At 54.0% G+C, this 13,738-nt stretch overlaps 3 protein-coding genes across 3 annotated transcripts; 1 reads left to right on the forward strand and 2 right to left on the reverse strand.

Moving 5' to 3' along the window:
* Nucleotides 1-594: 594 nt before the first annotated feature.
* Nucleotides 595-1,695, forward strand: COL26b_006283 (uncharacterized protein; the record flags this gene model as incomplete). Its single annotated transcript, XM_053179106.1, has 3 exons — nt 595-860; nt 960-1,318; nt 1,457-1,695. 3 exons carry the CDS (start codon nt 595-597, stop codon nt 1,693-1,695), a joined length of 864 nt encoding a protein of 287 aa, XP_053036863.1.
* Nucleotides 1,696-8,106: 6,411 nt separating this feature from the next.
* COL26b_006284 (uncharacterized protein) lies at nt 8,107-9,204 on the reverse strand (the record flags this gene model as incomplete). Its single annotated transcript, XM_053179107.1, has 1 exon — nt 8,107-9,204. The coding sequence occupies one exon, from the start codon at nt 9,202-9,204 to the stop codon at nt 8,107-8,109; it is 1,098 nt and encodes a 365-aa protein (XP_053036864.1).
* A 449-nt stretch (nt 9,205-9,653) lies between these two features.
* On the reverse strand, nt 9,654-10,697 carry COL26b_006285 (uncharacterized protein; the record flags this gene model as incomplete). The annotated part of the gene is made up of 1 exon (XM_053179108.1): nt 9,654-10,697. One exon carries the CDS (start codon nt 10,695-10,697, stop codon nt 9,654-9,656), a length of 1,044 nt encoding a protein of 347 aa, XP_053036865.1.
* Between the last annotated feature and the right edge of the window lie 3,041 nt (nt 10,698-13,738).

Here is a 13,738-nt window from a genome sequence, read left to right on the forward strand (position 1 = left end):
GGATTGCTTATACCCTACTCCCCTGGCCTGGGGCTACATAGTATTTGATTAGTGAACACACAAGATGGTTATCTTGCATCTTCTGCTCATGACGTCACATGCGTGAATTCAAGCTGCTTTGTGATTGATACTTGAGTTATTGGGTCTTTGGGAAAAGGTTGGCTTTGTGGATGTCAAGGTATCGGCAGTTGTGTGGTGATTAAACAAGGAAGTCAGGCACCGCGCCTTCCCACTGGTTCATCCAGAGTTGTGAGGGAGGTGCGGGAAGTGCAGCATGGATCCCTGCTGCATCTACGCCTTCCATATTGGGACATGGCAGAAAGCCTCTTTCCCCAGCTTTGCTTTTGCCTTCGGAAGCTGCTAACCATATGGCGCCTACCTATGGAGAGGACCTCTGCTGTACTACCTCTGATGTTGCTCGACTTCTCAACGTCGTCCCTTTGCATCTCCACCACATCCACCTCATCTCAACCTCCATCCCTAAAACCTCATCATCCACGACAGATCATTTGATAATCTTTCCTTTTGCTCAAACCCTAGAACCTATCAAACTGTCGCTCACAAAGGACTTCAAAAAGAAAAACGCCCACCGCCATGCGTCTCGCGGCAGCCTTTCCGGCCGTCTTGGTCATGGCACCCGGTCTCGCCGCAGCCACCGGAGCCCTGGGCTTCGCTCTGGGGGCGAAGCAGCCGAACGGGCAATGCAAGTACCAAGCCGACTACGAAGCAGACTTCAGAGCGATTCGAGACGCCTCCGGAAGTACTGTCGTAAGAATCTACGCCGCTGACCAGTGCAACACTGCCAAGGAGATACTTCCCGCTGCGAAGAAGGAAGATTTTCAAGTCATTTTAGGCGTTTGGTAAGTTTCCCGAGTTTCCCAGCGCACCAATCACGGCCACCCTGTCAGCCAAACTTTGCCGCAAACTGTAAACTCAGATGCCGACTGACTCGGATGTAGGCCCGACACGGAGGAGTCCTACGCCGCCGACAAGGCCGCAGTTCTGGAGCACATCTCCGGCTTTGAGGACCAAGTGTACGCCGTGACGGTCGGCTCCGAGTCCCTCTACCGCGGCAACTTCACCGGCCCCGAGCTGGCCGACAAGATCAAGGATATGCAAAAGTCCCTTCCCACTATTCGTATCGGCACCGCGGACAGCTGGAACAAATTCCAAGACGGCACCGCCGATGCTGTCATCAAGACAGCCGACATCCTGCTCACCAACGCCTTCTCGTATTGGCAGGGCCAGACTCGCGACAACGCCACCGCGTCGTTCTTCGACTCCATCATGCAGGCGTTTGGTCACATCCAGCACGTCAGTGGGTCACTCAACAAGCCTGAGCTATAGGTTGGCGAGACAGGTACGCTGACTGTTCCGTTCCCCTATTCACTTCTCGTGATCTGCGCCTTGATCTGATCTTCGGTCAATGGTGGCTAACCAATCCGTCCGAGCTTAGGCTGGCCCAGCGAGGGTGCGAAGTACCAGAAGGCCGAGCCTGGCAACGACAATGCCGCAGCCTTCTACAGAGAGGGCGTCTGCGGGATGGTCTACTGGGGCTTCAACGTGTTCTTCTTCGAGGCCTTTGACGAGCCCTGGAAGCCACATGCCATTGGCGAGGACGGCAACGCGGCCCCCGAAGTGCACTGGGGCGGAATGAAGGCCGACCGCACTCCCAAGTATTCCCTCCGATGCTGAAATCGCAGCCTGATGTAAGGAAGCTCGCGTGAGCACCTCGTGTTTTGGGGCGGCAATCAGATGTCATGGGCAGTGTTTTGGCCGTTGCTACGAGTTATGACGTCGATATGGTAGATACCCTATGAGAAGCTAAACAGAAGAAATTAGTCTTTTTACACTCTGATGCCTTTTTTGGGAAATCGATGGAGAAGCGTGAAAGCTGGCGGCCTAAAAAACCCACGATCCAGCCGACATGTTCTATTTTCTGAGCATCTGACGCGTCGTCCCAAGGTCAGGTTGTCTCGGGACCGAACATGGTTCTCGAGGCCCGCCCAGGCACTGCGTCTGCCAAGCTTGCTGCAACGAAGAGTGTGTGCGCCGGGACTCCCTCAGTGGCCCATTCTCCGTGTCCGTCAGTGAGCGCGAGCGTGCGAGGTGGGCGCGGTGGCTCACTACCTTACTGGCTGGGCCTTCGCCTTTCGCACTCCAGTCTGCACCTACCTAGGGTCAGTGTTAAGGTTATGGGATTAGAGTTTCGTGCGGCTCGCGGTGTTACAGTTTACAGAGGATAAAAGTCCCGTAGCCGCGAGGTGGGGAAATCCCGCCCCCCCTTTCACGGCTGGGCTGGAGTCACTTGGCCAGGCACGCTACGCTGAGTGGTGGGAACACTGGGAATGCGGGAGGGAGCGCCTTGCCTGCGCTGCTGCAGCACACAAACTCACGGACCCCTAACCCCGCGCCGCGCGGATGCAGGCTGAGAATCTGAGGCACGTCGGGCGTCACATTCAAAACACGTTCCTGACGGAGCGCGACCACCGCCACGGCGCAGACATGGGACCTAACCCTGGTCTTTTCTGGGCGGTGTTGTTTTTGCTGTGTATGATTTGCAGTCGGATGTGAGTATCACCGTTCTTAGCGAGCGGGGGGCTTATTCAATATTTTCAATTTTTGTAGTTATCTGAGGTTTGTGGTTTTTGGGGTGATATGTCTAGTATATGGTAAAAATTGGGGGGTGGAGAAGAGAAATGGAAGTGCCGAGGTTTCTGGGTTCCCGTCTATCCGCTCAGTGGCGCTGGGTGATAGGGTCATTTGCGGGAGGCCCGGGTCGGACGTCCGGTGCAGAATGACCTCACCACAGCGAGGTGAGGGGAGACAGAGGGAACGGAAGAAAGCCTCGGATGCTCATTAGATTCTCATAGCAGACCATACCCAAATGGTCGCCGTAAACCGCTTGAAAAAAAGTAGTCCTCCCCCCGTGGACTGGATGAAAATGCCGTTTGAAAGGAGCCGCTGATGCTGATGCTTGGTTGTGTGTCGTGAACCCGTCACGGGATAGGATGTTGGGAAACATTTGGTCGTGGATCGCTTGCTTGATGGTGGGTGGCGATGTAGGGAAAGGTGGACGGATCATCGGCAGTGGTGTCGTTGCCCGGTGGTGCTTGGCTGCAGAAGGTGTCTCCAGTGAGAGGGCTTCTGAGAGCTGACGTGCCGGCCTGTCACGCTTTCCCCGATCGCGATGCGATTACGGTGTTGAGGGTGGATTTCATGATCTTCTCAAAGGACTGCGGATTGTATTAGTAACCTGAGGGTTTTGGGTAGAGTGGATTTGTAGACTTACGCGCAACCCTGCGGTGTCGTGACGCCGAAGAAGCAATCGCCAGAGTTGGCTGGTACCACCTGGTTCTGCTTGACGGGCGTGATGACGACGCCGGCGGAAACCATGGACGCGCACAGCGTCGTCAGGAGAGCGAGTGAGAACTTCATCTTTGCTTGGTTTTGCGGTGTTTGTGGTGGGAGGTCGTAGGAAAGAAAAGGCTGCTCAGGATAGCTGCCTTGCGTGCGTTGCGGATCGGACTGGAGCGCTGCTCTCAATATTTGTCCCCTTCTAATTCCTCTCTCTTTCTGGTCGAGATGTCCTTTTCCCTGGGTTCTCCTTCAAAGAGTGATCGTGGAGTTGTCGTCGTCGGACTAGCGACGAGTCGAACGGGTCGGGTTGGTTGGAGGTGTGGGTGAGGGAGGAGGAGGGAGCGTGGGGCGTGAGGAGGCGGCAGGTGCAGGAGCTGGGTAATTTGGGAATATGTATGCAGAATAAGATTTTGTTCAGACCAGCTGGTATGCACGGGTATTGAAAAGAGAGTGTGTTTGGGTAGAGACTGCGTTGCGTGATGCAGATGACTTTTCGCTTCCTTTCGCGGGTCTGAGATACGAAAGATGGAAGTATTAGACTTTTGAGGGAGGAAGGCAAAATGAACGAGAGGACGGGGTGGTGGGTGTGGTTAAGAGGCGGCGGAAGGTGGTGTGCAGCGTGCAGATCTCTTGGCGTACGTGCGGTGCCGTGCGTTTGCGTCCAGAGGCGTTTTGGTGGTTTGGGGGTTGGTGGTGGTAGTGTGGTGAGACGAGGTGAGGCAAAGCGAGTGGAGGGATGGATGATGGGATGGTTTTGCGTGGTGGTTTAGCAGAGCACATAAGGAAGAAGAGAGAGGGAAGTGGGTAGAGGGAATGGGACGATGATGGGCTGTGACGAAACTCGTCTCGACAGGGGTAGAGGAGGCACATAAGACGGTAACTAGGTAGGTACGACTGGGACTGGACTGGACCTCGGAGGGACGAAGCGAGGAGAGGGGCGGAGGTGAGTGGTCACTGGCCAGTGGTCAGCGGTGAGCGGACTCGTTCAGGTAGTGTACGAGTCCAGTGCTCTGCCCTGCGGGTTAAGAATTTTGAGTATGCCGCTATCGATGCTAAGCATTTGGCGACCAGGGGGAGGCCATCGCGGGCAGCAGGGCATGGGTTTCCTGAAGGGGAGGAGGACCGAGATGAGCGGGTGGAGTTTCAGGGTTGAAACCCAGCGCTGCGCGGTGCGCGATTACGGTGAGAGTTGGTGGGAGTCTTGGGATCATTTACCATTATTACAGCTGCAGGTAGGCAAGATGAAGCCAGTATCTTGGCCCGTACGATGGATCACGAGAGGCCATCACCAGACTCAGAAGCTGGTTGACTCCAAGATGGAGAGTCCAAGATGGAGGGCGAGGCGCTTGTGGCGACGGCGGGTGCAGCGTCCTCGGAGAAAAAGAGGGCGTCAAGAGGACTCCCGCGACGATCGTTAGAGGCTCCTCCTCTTCTCCCAGCGCCTCAAGGGATTAAGGTTGTACGGACGGTACGTATCTCGCAGCGATTGGGCAAAAGGACGGTTTATGGCAGATTGGCGGTGGCCAATGAGCGCCGTGCTGGCCAGGGGGCTCCAGATGTTCTGGAACGGCAGCCAGCAGACGGTTGGATGGGCGGCAATTCGGTGCCTGAACCCCTGGGACGACGGGTGGGGCGCCTGATTGGACGCGCCAGGGACACCACGGGACATGCGACACCTGGGATTCCAGCGATTTCAAGCCCGCGCCACAACCTGCGGATTTCCCGGGCTGGTGGGTCGATGGTGGTGCTTTTACACTACTACTGCCTAGTAAGTAGTCACACTAGACTGTAAGAGTCTTTTGCCTTTTTTTTTTGACGGTTCAGGTACGCGGGCAGATTTGGGATTGTGGTTGGTCGTCTGCGTTAATCGGGACAGGGATGGAAGCCCTTTCTTACTCCAACGAGGGCCAGAAGCTGGAGAAGCTGAGAGAACACGCGCAGGAGGGCGCGGACGCAGGGACTGCGGGAGGGCGGGAATTCAAGGGGCAAAAGCCAAAAGCGCCATACAGAAAAAGGCTGCGCTCTGCAGAGGAGTGCCAGAACGAAGTTTTGTTAGTTGATGCTTATGGCATGGACAGAGACTACGGCGCAAACTCTACGACTCCAAGGGGGGTGAGGGGGAAGGGCTCACGACAGGGCAAAACCCAGCTGGCGAGTCTCTCACGCACATGGCGCAGCAGAGGCGTGCCTGGCTGAGACAGGGGCTCCGCTGTCAGCCTGTCACTCGACAAAACCTTGGTGCCTCTGCGGATACGCAGGACTGTGAGGAATGCGGGCCACATCCTGGGGTTGACAGATTTCGGATTCAGAACAACCTCGACGACGACCCAAAATCCCAAATCCCTCCCTTCCCTCTTCGTCATTGGTGGCTTGTGTTCGATATCCACTGCATTGACAGTCATCAGTCCACAATCACACCCCGTCAGTGTTTAATCGGCGGGATCCCTGGCGCTGATCTGGGAGATTTCCCTCCTGTCTCCCTTTGGGGGCCAATGCTGTCGTTCATGGATCTCTGGGCAACACCTTCAGACTGAGGGAGAGTGAGCCGGGCGTGACGGCTGGGCATATGATCTTCCAAAACTTGACGGGGGGCTCGGCGGGCTTGGGAGGATGATGGACGCGTGGGCGTGGGCTGTGGCTTGTCTCGACGAGGAGGATCTTCGTGATCCAAGGGGGTAATGTGTCGTTCGCGATCATGCTCTCGCGACGCATCACCACGGCTATCGAAACCTCGTTTCTCGACACAAACGCACACTCGTGGGATGGCACGTCTCTACTTTTCCTCCCTCCCGCACCTCCCTCCACAAATCACCAACAACCCGCACAGCTAGAACCTGCTACAGTACTCCAGCGACTTGTGGTCGGAAACCTGCACGCGCAGAGGCTGTCGCTTCCATGTCCCAATCGGTATCGCTGACGAGCCCAACTCTCCCTCAATCACCGGCAGAAACTTTGCCGGATCCCACCCTGAGCCTCCCCCGCGGATGCTCACCTCTGCAATGCCGTCGAGCCCGTAGGGACGAAGGCCGCCCTTGAAAGGGGGCAGAAGCAGCCATGTAGCAGTGGGAGGGGGGGCCGCGATGCAGAAGGGAGCACGAGCCAGGCACGGCGCGTTCTCCGCTGACTTACTCGTTCTTGCGGCTCTGCCGTTCCGTTCCCGGGGGAGACGGGACCTGTTGCGCTGACGCACATCCCGCGGGTGTTCGCTGATCTTTTGATACGCCTCGGGAGAAACGTGATGCTACCCTTCCCGCCCGGATTTTCATGCTGCACTCACCAAGCGATGTTCTGGATCGCGTCCGTGGGTTGTGGAAACAGCGTGTTTGCCATCTTCCGGTTTTGCAAAACATTGAACGATTCCATCCGTGAGGCACATTTTTCCTACCTGGTGCTACCGGGCTCGATCGAGACACTGTCTCGGTGCTACTCGACTGTTGTTGGCCCGGAGTGACACAGGAGGGTCTCACGATCACCAAAATGTTGAACATGCAGAACGGGCCGTTGGCATCGGAGGAATGCGTCCGAGTCATTGGACGCTTACGCGCCCAACGGGCAAGCGGCACGAGGACCGTTGAAAAATCTTCGTCATTCGTCATTCGTCATTCCTGGGCCGTGCTTGGGGCTTCTCAGACAGCAAATCCGCGTCGACGTCATCGCCCGTGCCCTCGATTTCAGACTGGAATGTGATACTCGTTGATGAGGGGGGCCCACCTGCATTTTCGTAAGCTTCCAGAAGCCGTCTTCCCGTCCGTGGGAGGCGCATGTTTTGTCTGTGAATGACTAAGGTATCGGCGATTCATGAGATCTCGTCGGTGTTAGACGCAGATCTCGCTAGGATGGACCAGACGAACCGCTTTCGCCACTTTCGATCTGGGCACGAGAGTTTGGAAACACGTTGCATGCGACGAGCACCCGCGATCACTCATGCATCATTGGCTGCTGGTCGTGGCTGCTGGATGAGGCTGCCAGCCTTTACGCTGAAGGCTGTAGTCTACTTTGGCATCCATTGAAGGAACTTTCTGTCATATTCGTTGCGTCGAAAGAAGCTCCTGAACTTAAAGACGAGGTGTTCTCATTGTGTAACGTGAACCTAGAATCATGTCCCCGTCACCACGTTCCCGTCATGCTATTTCGTCCTTACCCCAAGTTTCATACGGGATAAGGCGGTTTATTTGGACATCGAGAAGGTCATTGGAAGGACTCTGATACGGTCTGATACGGACCACCAGGCGATTCTTTTCGAGGCGATTGGCTGTCGTGTGGTGAAGTTAATTGCTGCCATTCGAGGTCTCAGTAGCCGTGTTTACAGAGGCTTGTGGTATTCACTACGTCAAATCGTACCCCATCGATCAGTGATAGACATGGAGAGAGTTCTGCGTTGGATCTGAGTAAGGACTTTCTGGAGCCTGGCATGGTCGTTCACCTTATTTCAAGATCATCAAATGACTCTATGTAGGGAACGTAGCGCCATAGAAAGAGGAACTAGCATGGCGAGGGATGAAGTCAGGTAACACAAGGTACTAATATAGACTGTTGTAGATGCTAGAGTGAAAAGTTTTACTATTCAGGAGATGGCGGCTATGTCTCAGACAACAATGGGAAAGCAGGAGAAAGGACGTTAACGATAACGCGAATATATTCAGTTGAAGACAATGCAACAACATTGGACACAATGAGCACTTCCTCTAATCATCTATATGATCTATCAAGACATTAGACCTCAACCGAGACGTCTTGCCTTTCCAATCATTCTAGTAAATCCAATTTGAAAAAGCATGGCTTAGGCAATAAACAACCATGATTCAACCAAATATCATCACAGGCCTTGTGTCTCATGCCGAGCCAACACCGACAATTATCTTCCCTGTCGTTCGTTCGTCCCAGCCTTAGCTTCGCGTAGGCTTTCGGCGCGTTGATCCACTCAAACTTCTCATCAATCAACACCTTCACCTTCCCCTCGACTAGCCACCGACCAATCTGCCCCAAGTCCTCTCGACTTGGGCTGACCCTCACAGTCTGGAACCGTCTCTTTCCACCGCCCAGGAAACCTGGTAGCATGCTCCTGCGCAGCATGCTGATCATGGATTTCTGCATGGCAACTTGGACGAGGACGCCATCGGGCTTGAGGAAATGCGGACTACTCTCATACAGACACTCCGGGTTACCGACGTTGTCGATGGCTACGTCGAAGATAGGCCCCTTCGCCTTAAGTTCGGCCAGTACATCAGATGTCCGGTAGTCGATCACCTCATCCGCTCCGAGCCTCTTGCAGAGGTCGACATTTGCCGTGGAACAGGTCGCAACGACGTATGCACCAACGGCTTTGGCGAACTGGATCGTGAAGGAGCCAACGCCGCCGCTCCCGCCGTTGATGAACACCTTTGAGCCAGGTTCCAGATGCTCTTTGGGGAGTGATTGAAATGCAGTCAACCCAGCCGTGCCCAAAGCAGCCGCATCATCAGGGTTGACGCCCGTTGGAAGAGGCGCGATATGGGAACACGGAGCAACCATGAGCTGACCCAGGCTGCCGAACTTGGGAAGCTTGGTCCCAATGCTCAGGGCCCCAAAGACGAGCTGGCCCTCGGGAAAGTCGTCGGCGCCATTTTTGGCCTTGATACGGCCGCAAAAGTCCAGGCCTGGGCTTGATCGGGGCTGTATCATGAGCTTTCCGAATACGGTGACCTCTGGGAGTTTGTACTCGACCGGGTTGATGCCCGCTGTGATGACTTCGATGAGGACATGGTCCTTGGGGAGAGAGGATGCGTCTGGTGGAGTGGCGATTTTGTTGAGTGATAGGGAGTTCTCGAGGGTTTTGGTGATGGTGGTGTATTGCCAAGCTTGCATTTTGCTGGTTGAGACGCAATTGGTTGCGTCAAGGGTCTGGCGGTGGTATGGACCCTTTCAGCGAGAAGGACTACGATGGGACCGGGCGGATAAGCTACAAATATAAGGCAAACGAGGTCGCAGCATACGCTCAACAACATCGCTTCAATTCATCTACAATTACTCTCAAGTCAAAGTCCGCATCCTAGTTGTCGAGTTGCAGGGGTAGCTTAAGGTTATCTCGGGTTCGGATTGATCCTGGTCCATGTTGCGGAGTTTGCACCCTCAACTTGCTTCAAATCTTTGGAGATAGCGAATGTTGAATCTTCTTTCGTCTAAGGACAGTCAAATTTGGGGAAGAAATAAATTGATGGCTAGCTGGATTGGATGGTGTGCGGCTAGTTTCCTCCGTAGCTCATGCGCGCCCGCTGATCCCAACGAGCGAAAAGGGGCGGCGGCGTTTGATCCGATTACCACTTGAACGAGCCAGGATGCAAGACCTCCATGTTATCAACGATTCCAAAGTCACGAATGCCACCGCCAGGCGTGTAAATGCTCCCGTTGAACGCAACCGCCGCCATGCCGTGGCGGGGTGTGTTCATCGGCCGGAGCTTCTCCCAGCAGTCGCCGCGGATGTCGTACACCTCCGTCTCGTTGAATACAAACCCAGCCTCCGGATCCATATTTCCTTCGCCTCCAAAGGTGTAGATGCGCTGCCCGAGAATAGCCACGGAAACTCCTCCCCTGGGCGTGGGCATGCGCGCGCGCTCGCTCCACTGCAGCGTCTTGAGGTCGAGGACGTAGACCGTGTCGCGGACTGCGGTTTGGCTTCGGAAGCGGCCTCCGACTACGTAGAAGCTGTTGCCGACGACGCCGCCACCGGCATGCTCGCGACCTTCGGGGAGATTGGGCAGAGTTTTCCATTCCTGAGTCTTGATGTTGTAGGATGAAACGGTGTCGACGGTCTCTTGGAGCCCATCGGCTCCCAGCTCGAGCAAACTGATGCCGCCGGCGACGATGATCTTGTCACCATACGCGCCGAGGATGGAGCTGCCTCTCTCCGTACCCTCGGGCATTGATGGGAGCTCAGTCCACTTGTTGGTGACAGGGTCGTATTCGTAGCAGTTCGGAAGCGCCCGGAAGGCGGCGCCGCCGGAGAGCCCGCCGAGAACGTAGATCTTTCCGTTGGTAGAGATGGCGTTGGCGTGGTTCATGGGAATGGGCAGGGGAGCAACGAAGGACCAGTCATCCTTCGGGACGTTGTATCTCTCCACTGAGTCAATGGTTGAGACTCTAGTGGGCTGACTTGCGTCAGGCTCGATTCCTGCGATGACATAGATGTTTTCACCGAGAGCCACGGCGGCGTGCTCTTGACGAGGGCCCCCGGCCAGAGGACTGAGGACTTCCCAGGTTTCGCTGGCGGTTGGGGTGCAACGTGAAGACGATGGGGCAGCTGCTGCGTGTCCGCCCAACGGCGGCAGCAATGTGAGAGAAAGCGCAAGTAATCTGAGCATATTGATGTAAGAAGAGGGGGTTTGGTGTCGTTGAAGGTTATTGAAATAGTTGTTCCAGTGCTGTGTAATGACGAACAACCCACACTTGACGCTGACGATTTGCCTCTTTAATAGAAATAACCGGCTGTGCGAAAGTACAACTTCTCCTGATGTCGACATTATCAATACGAACGCCAAGGAACTGCATGATCTGTAAACTGTGTTTGTTAATTACCCAGGCTTACGCTTGCAGTGCGAATGTGACAGCCAAAATTGAGCGCCTCAATGACAACGTCTCAACTTCGAGAGGTTCCATATCGCCAAGTCACTGAAAGAGAGACCACAACTAATGGAGCACTGCCTCCTGCGGTCAATATGGAATACGTAGCATTTCGGGTTCGGTCCGCCTCTATTCTTGGTAGCGCACTCATTCGTAGGTGCTTGATTCTCAGTAAGTCAATCGTAATTTGGTTGTTTCTTGGCAGACAGGTATATAGTTACAACCATGTATTGCAATTGCCAGCGGAGTAATGTTTCTCTGGTGACGTTCAGCACACCAGTAACATCCAAGGCGTTAGCATGAAAGACTAGATTCTGACCATCGTACTCTCTAGCACGGCTTTACCCACCCGAAATCATCCTTTGTAACATTCTTGTCAGAGCCAGGAGCGCCTTGATTGATGTATTTCACAGGCCAATCAACCAACTCTTGCCACTTTGAAGTAAGCGATCTCAAGATGGTGTTCATGAGATGACTTCCCCAATCTTCCATGAACCAGAAATAAAGACCCCCTTCGTGAAGAACAGTGCAGTAGTGTACGAGCACAACCAAAGCTGCTGGGTGCTGGGTTTCCAACAGGGCCATGAATCCACTGCTGAGGACCATTGGCCAAGACACGGCAACATTCAACGCCGGAGTTGTCGCTGATGCTAGTCCGACGCTATCTCGCAACCCAGAAACTGCGCGCTCAACAAGACTTTTGACCTCAGGACTTACATCGTCTGGATCCATTTTATCAACAGCACCCGTAACGCTCCGCAGTAAAGATTCCAATAGCTTATTACCTCCAGAATACCGGTCGCATTGCATGAAATCCCTTAATATGCCATACCGCACGTTTTCCTTGGCCGAAGTCAGGACGCCGCTAACACCTCGGATAAGGGTGAAAATCTCCAGGATGTGGCCCATCTCCAACTTGAGAGGGCTGTGTAATGCTGGGCTGGACGCGGTGAATGAACCGATGAACAACATTGATGATGCGGCAAACAGTGCGTGGCAATTCTGCGGAGTAACATTGGAAATCTCGGCGTAAACTCCGCGAATCGCGTGTTGTTGGTGTTGTAAACCCAGGGAAAGATTTTCCTGTCGCTTCTGCGGCTCGAGGGTTGCAAGATGGAATGCGGAGACTGCGAGGATCTGATGCATGAGAAACGGATAGTCGGTAGCCACTTTGGGTACCTTATCTCTCCATGTATGAAGATTGGCGCCGGGTAAAGTAGCGGAGGTCACAGACGTAAAGTGGTTCATAAGCCCGAGGTCCGCCGTCCAACAAGACCACCGCTCGGATGCGGTTTCGGCGGCGGAGTCGGCCGTCAAAGAGGACGACGTTGTCAATGAGGCTCCGGAGGCGCCGCTAAACACCAGTGTTAGCGAGAAGCCCCGACTTTCCAGATCCGAACCCGAATAGCCTTGTGTCGTCGGCAAAGCCCCATCAATGGCAGATGGGGCTAGGCTGCAGGAGATTTGCTGTCTAACGCAGGCGCCACATGGTTTCCTCTCATCGCACTGGAGCAGCATTAGCTCCCGAGCTCTCGAGTTTGAGTGGTTCACAGTTTGGTTGACGTACCTTGACTTTCCTCTGCTTGCAGGTGGAGCAACCGTTTCGCGACTTCTTGTGTCCAAGTCTTACCATGTTGAGAAACTTAGCCGAGCAAGGTGAGCGAGAATGCAGATCCAAAGAAGATGATTGAGGTTCAATTTTGAGAGAGGTCCGCAAAAAGTAGGCTTGTGAATCCGAATCCGACCGGCCGTTCTTATATCAGATAGAGTTGCGGAAATTAGTTGAGATGAGCGGACTTTGCCAGCCACTCGCAAGTCGACCCGCCTAGATAAACGCATAGGTAGTCTGGCGCTACCGGGAGGAACAGGGGTACCCCAGAAAGACGCCCGCAAAAGAATTCAACCATATTTTGGGCGGGATGCAAACACCAAGACATCAATATCACCAAAGGCACGAGCATAGCCTCAGTCTAGATACGAAGGATCCGCGCATGAAAAGTACTTACAGATTTTTTATACGAAATAAAATCGCTGGGTTACTAGTGATGGGAGACTTTGAGTAATGTTAAAAGGAACAAGAATCTCGAGGCATCAACTTTTCTTCGTCGTCAACCAGACTATTGCAACTTCAACTTGTCAACAGGAGGTTATAATATTATATTATTTGTATTTGAGAATCTCTTTTCCGTAATCTCTACTTGAAGCCATGGATTTTTCATCGCCGAATCCTGGGGAATTCGTCTTCTACCACTATGATCCGTCTCTTCCAGCAGCTTGCGTATTCATCTCTCTGTTCGGCATCTCGTTTGCCCTGCATGTCTTTCAGATGGTCAAGTTTCGAGGCTGGTACTTCGTACCATTTTTGATTGGCTGCTGCTGTGGGTTGACCTCTCTACTCCGCTCTCATTGACTTTCTATCGATTTTTGCTGACAGTCTGTGTCTTTGATAGTTGAGATTGTAGGCTACATAGGTCGAGCTCTGTCTGCAACCCAGACCCCAGATTGGACTACGACTGCATATACCATCCAGAGCCTGACGCTTCTTCTCGGGCCCGCACTCCTCGCTGCATCCATCTACATGGTTTTGGGCCGTCTGATCCGGTTCCTGGAAGCCGAACATCTGGCTTTGATTCGCACCAAATGGTTGACAAAGATCTTCGTCCTGGGAGATATCATTTCATTTCTCACACAAGGCGCAGGTTCGCTTGCTCCACATTAGCAAGACGAGTGATCTTAGCTGACTTTTGTAGGTGGCGCAATACTTTCCCGGGCCAAGTCGCTG

The sequence above is a fragment of the Colletotrichum chrysophilum genome (genome assembly GCF_026319265.1).
Source record: "Colletotrichum chrysophilum strain AFK26 chromosome Unknown scaffold_46, whole genome shotgun sequence".
Taxonomy (NCBI): domain Eukaryota; kingdom Fungi; phylum Ascomycota; class Sordariomycetes; order Glomerellales; family Glomerellaceae; genus Colletotrichum; species Colletotrichum chrysophilum.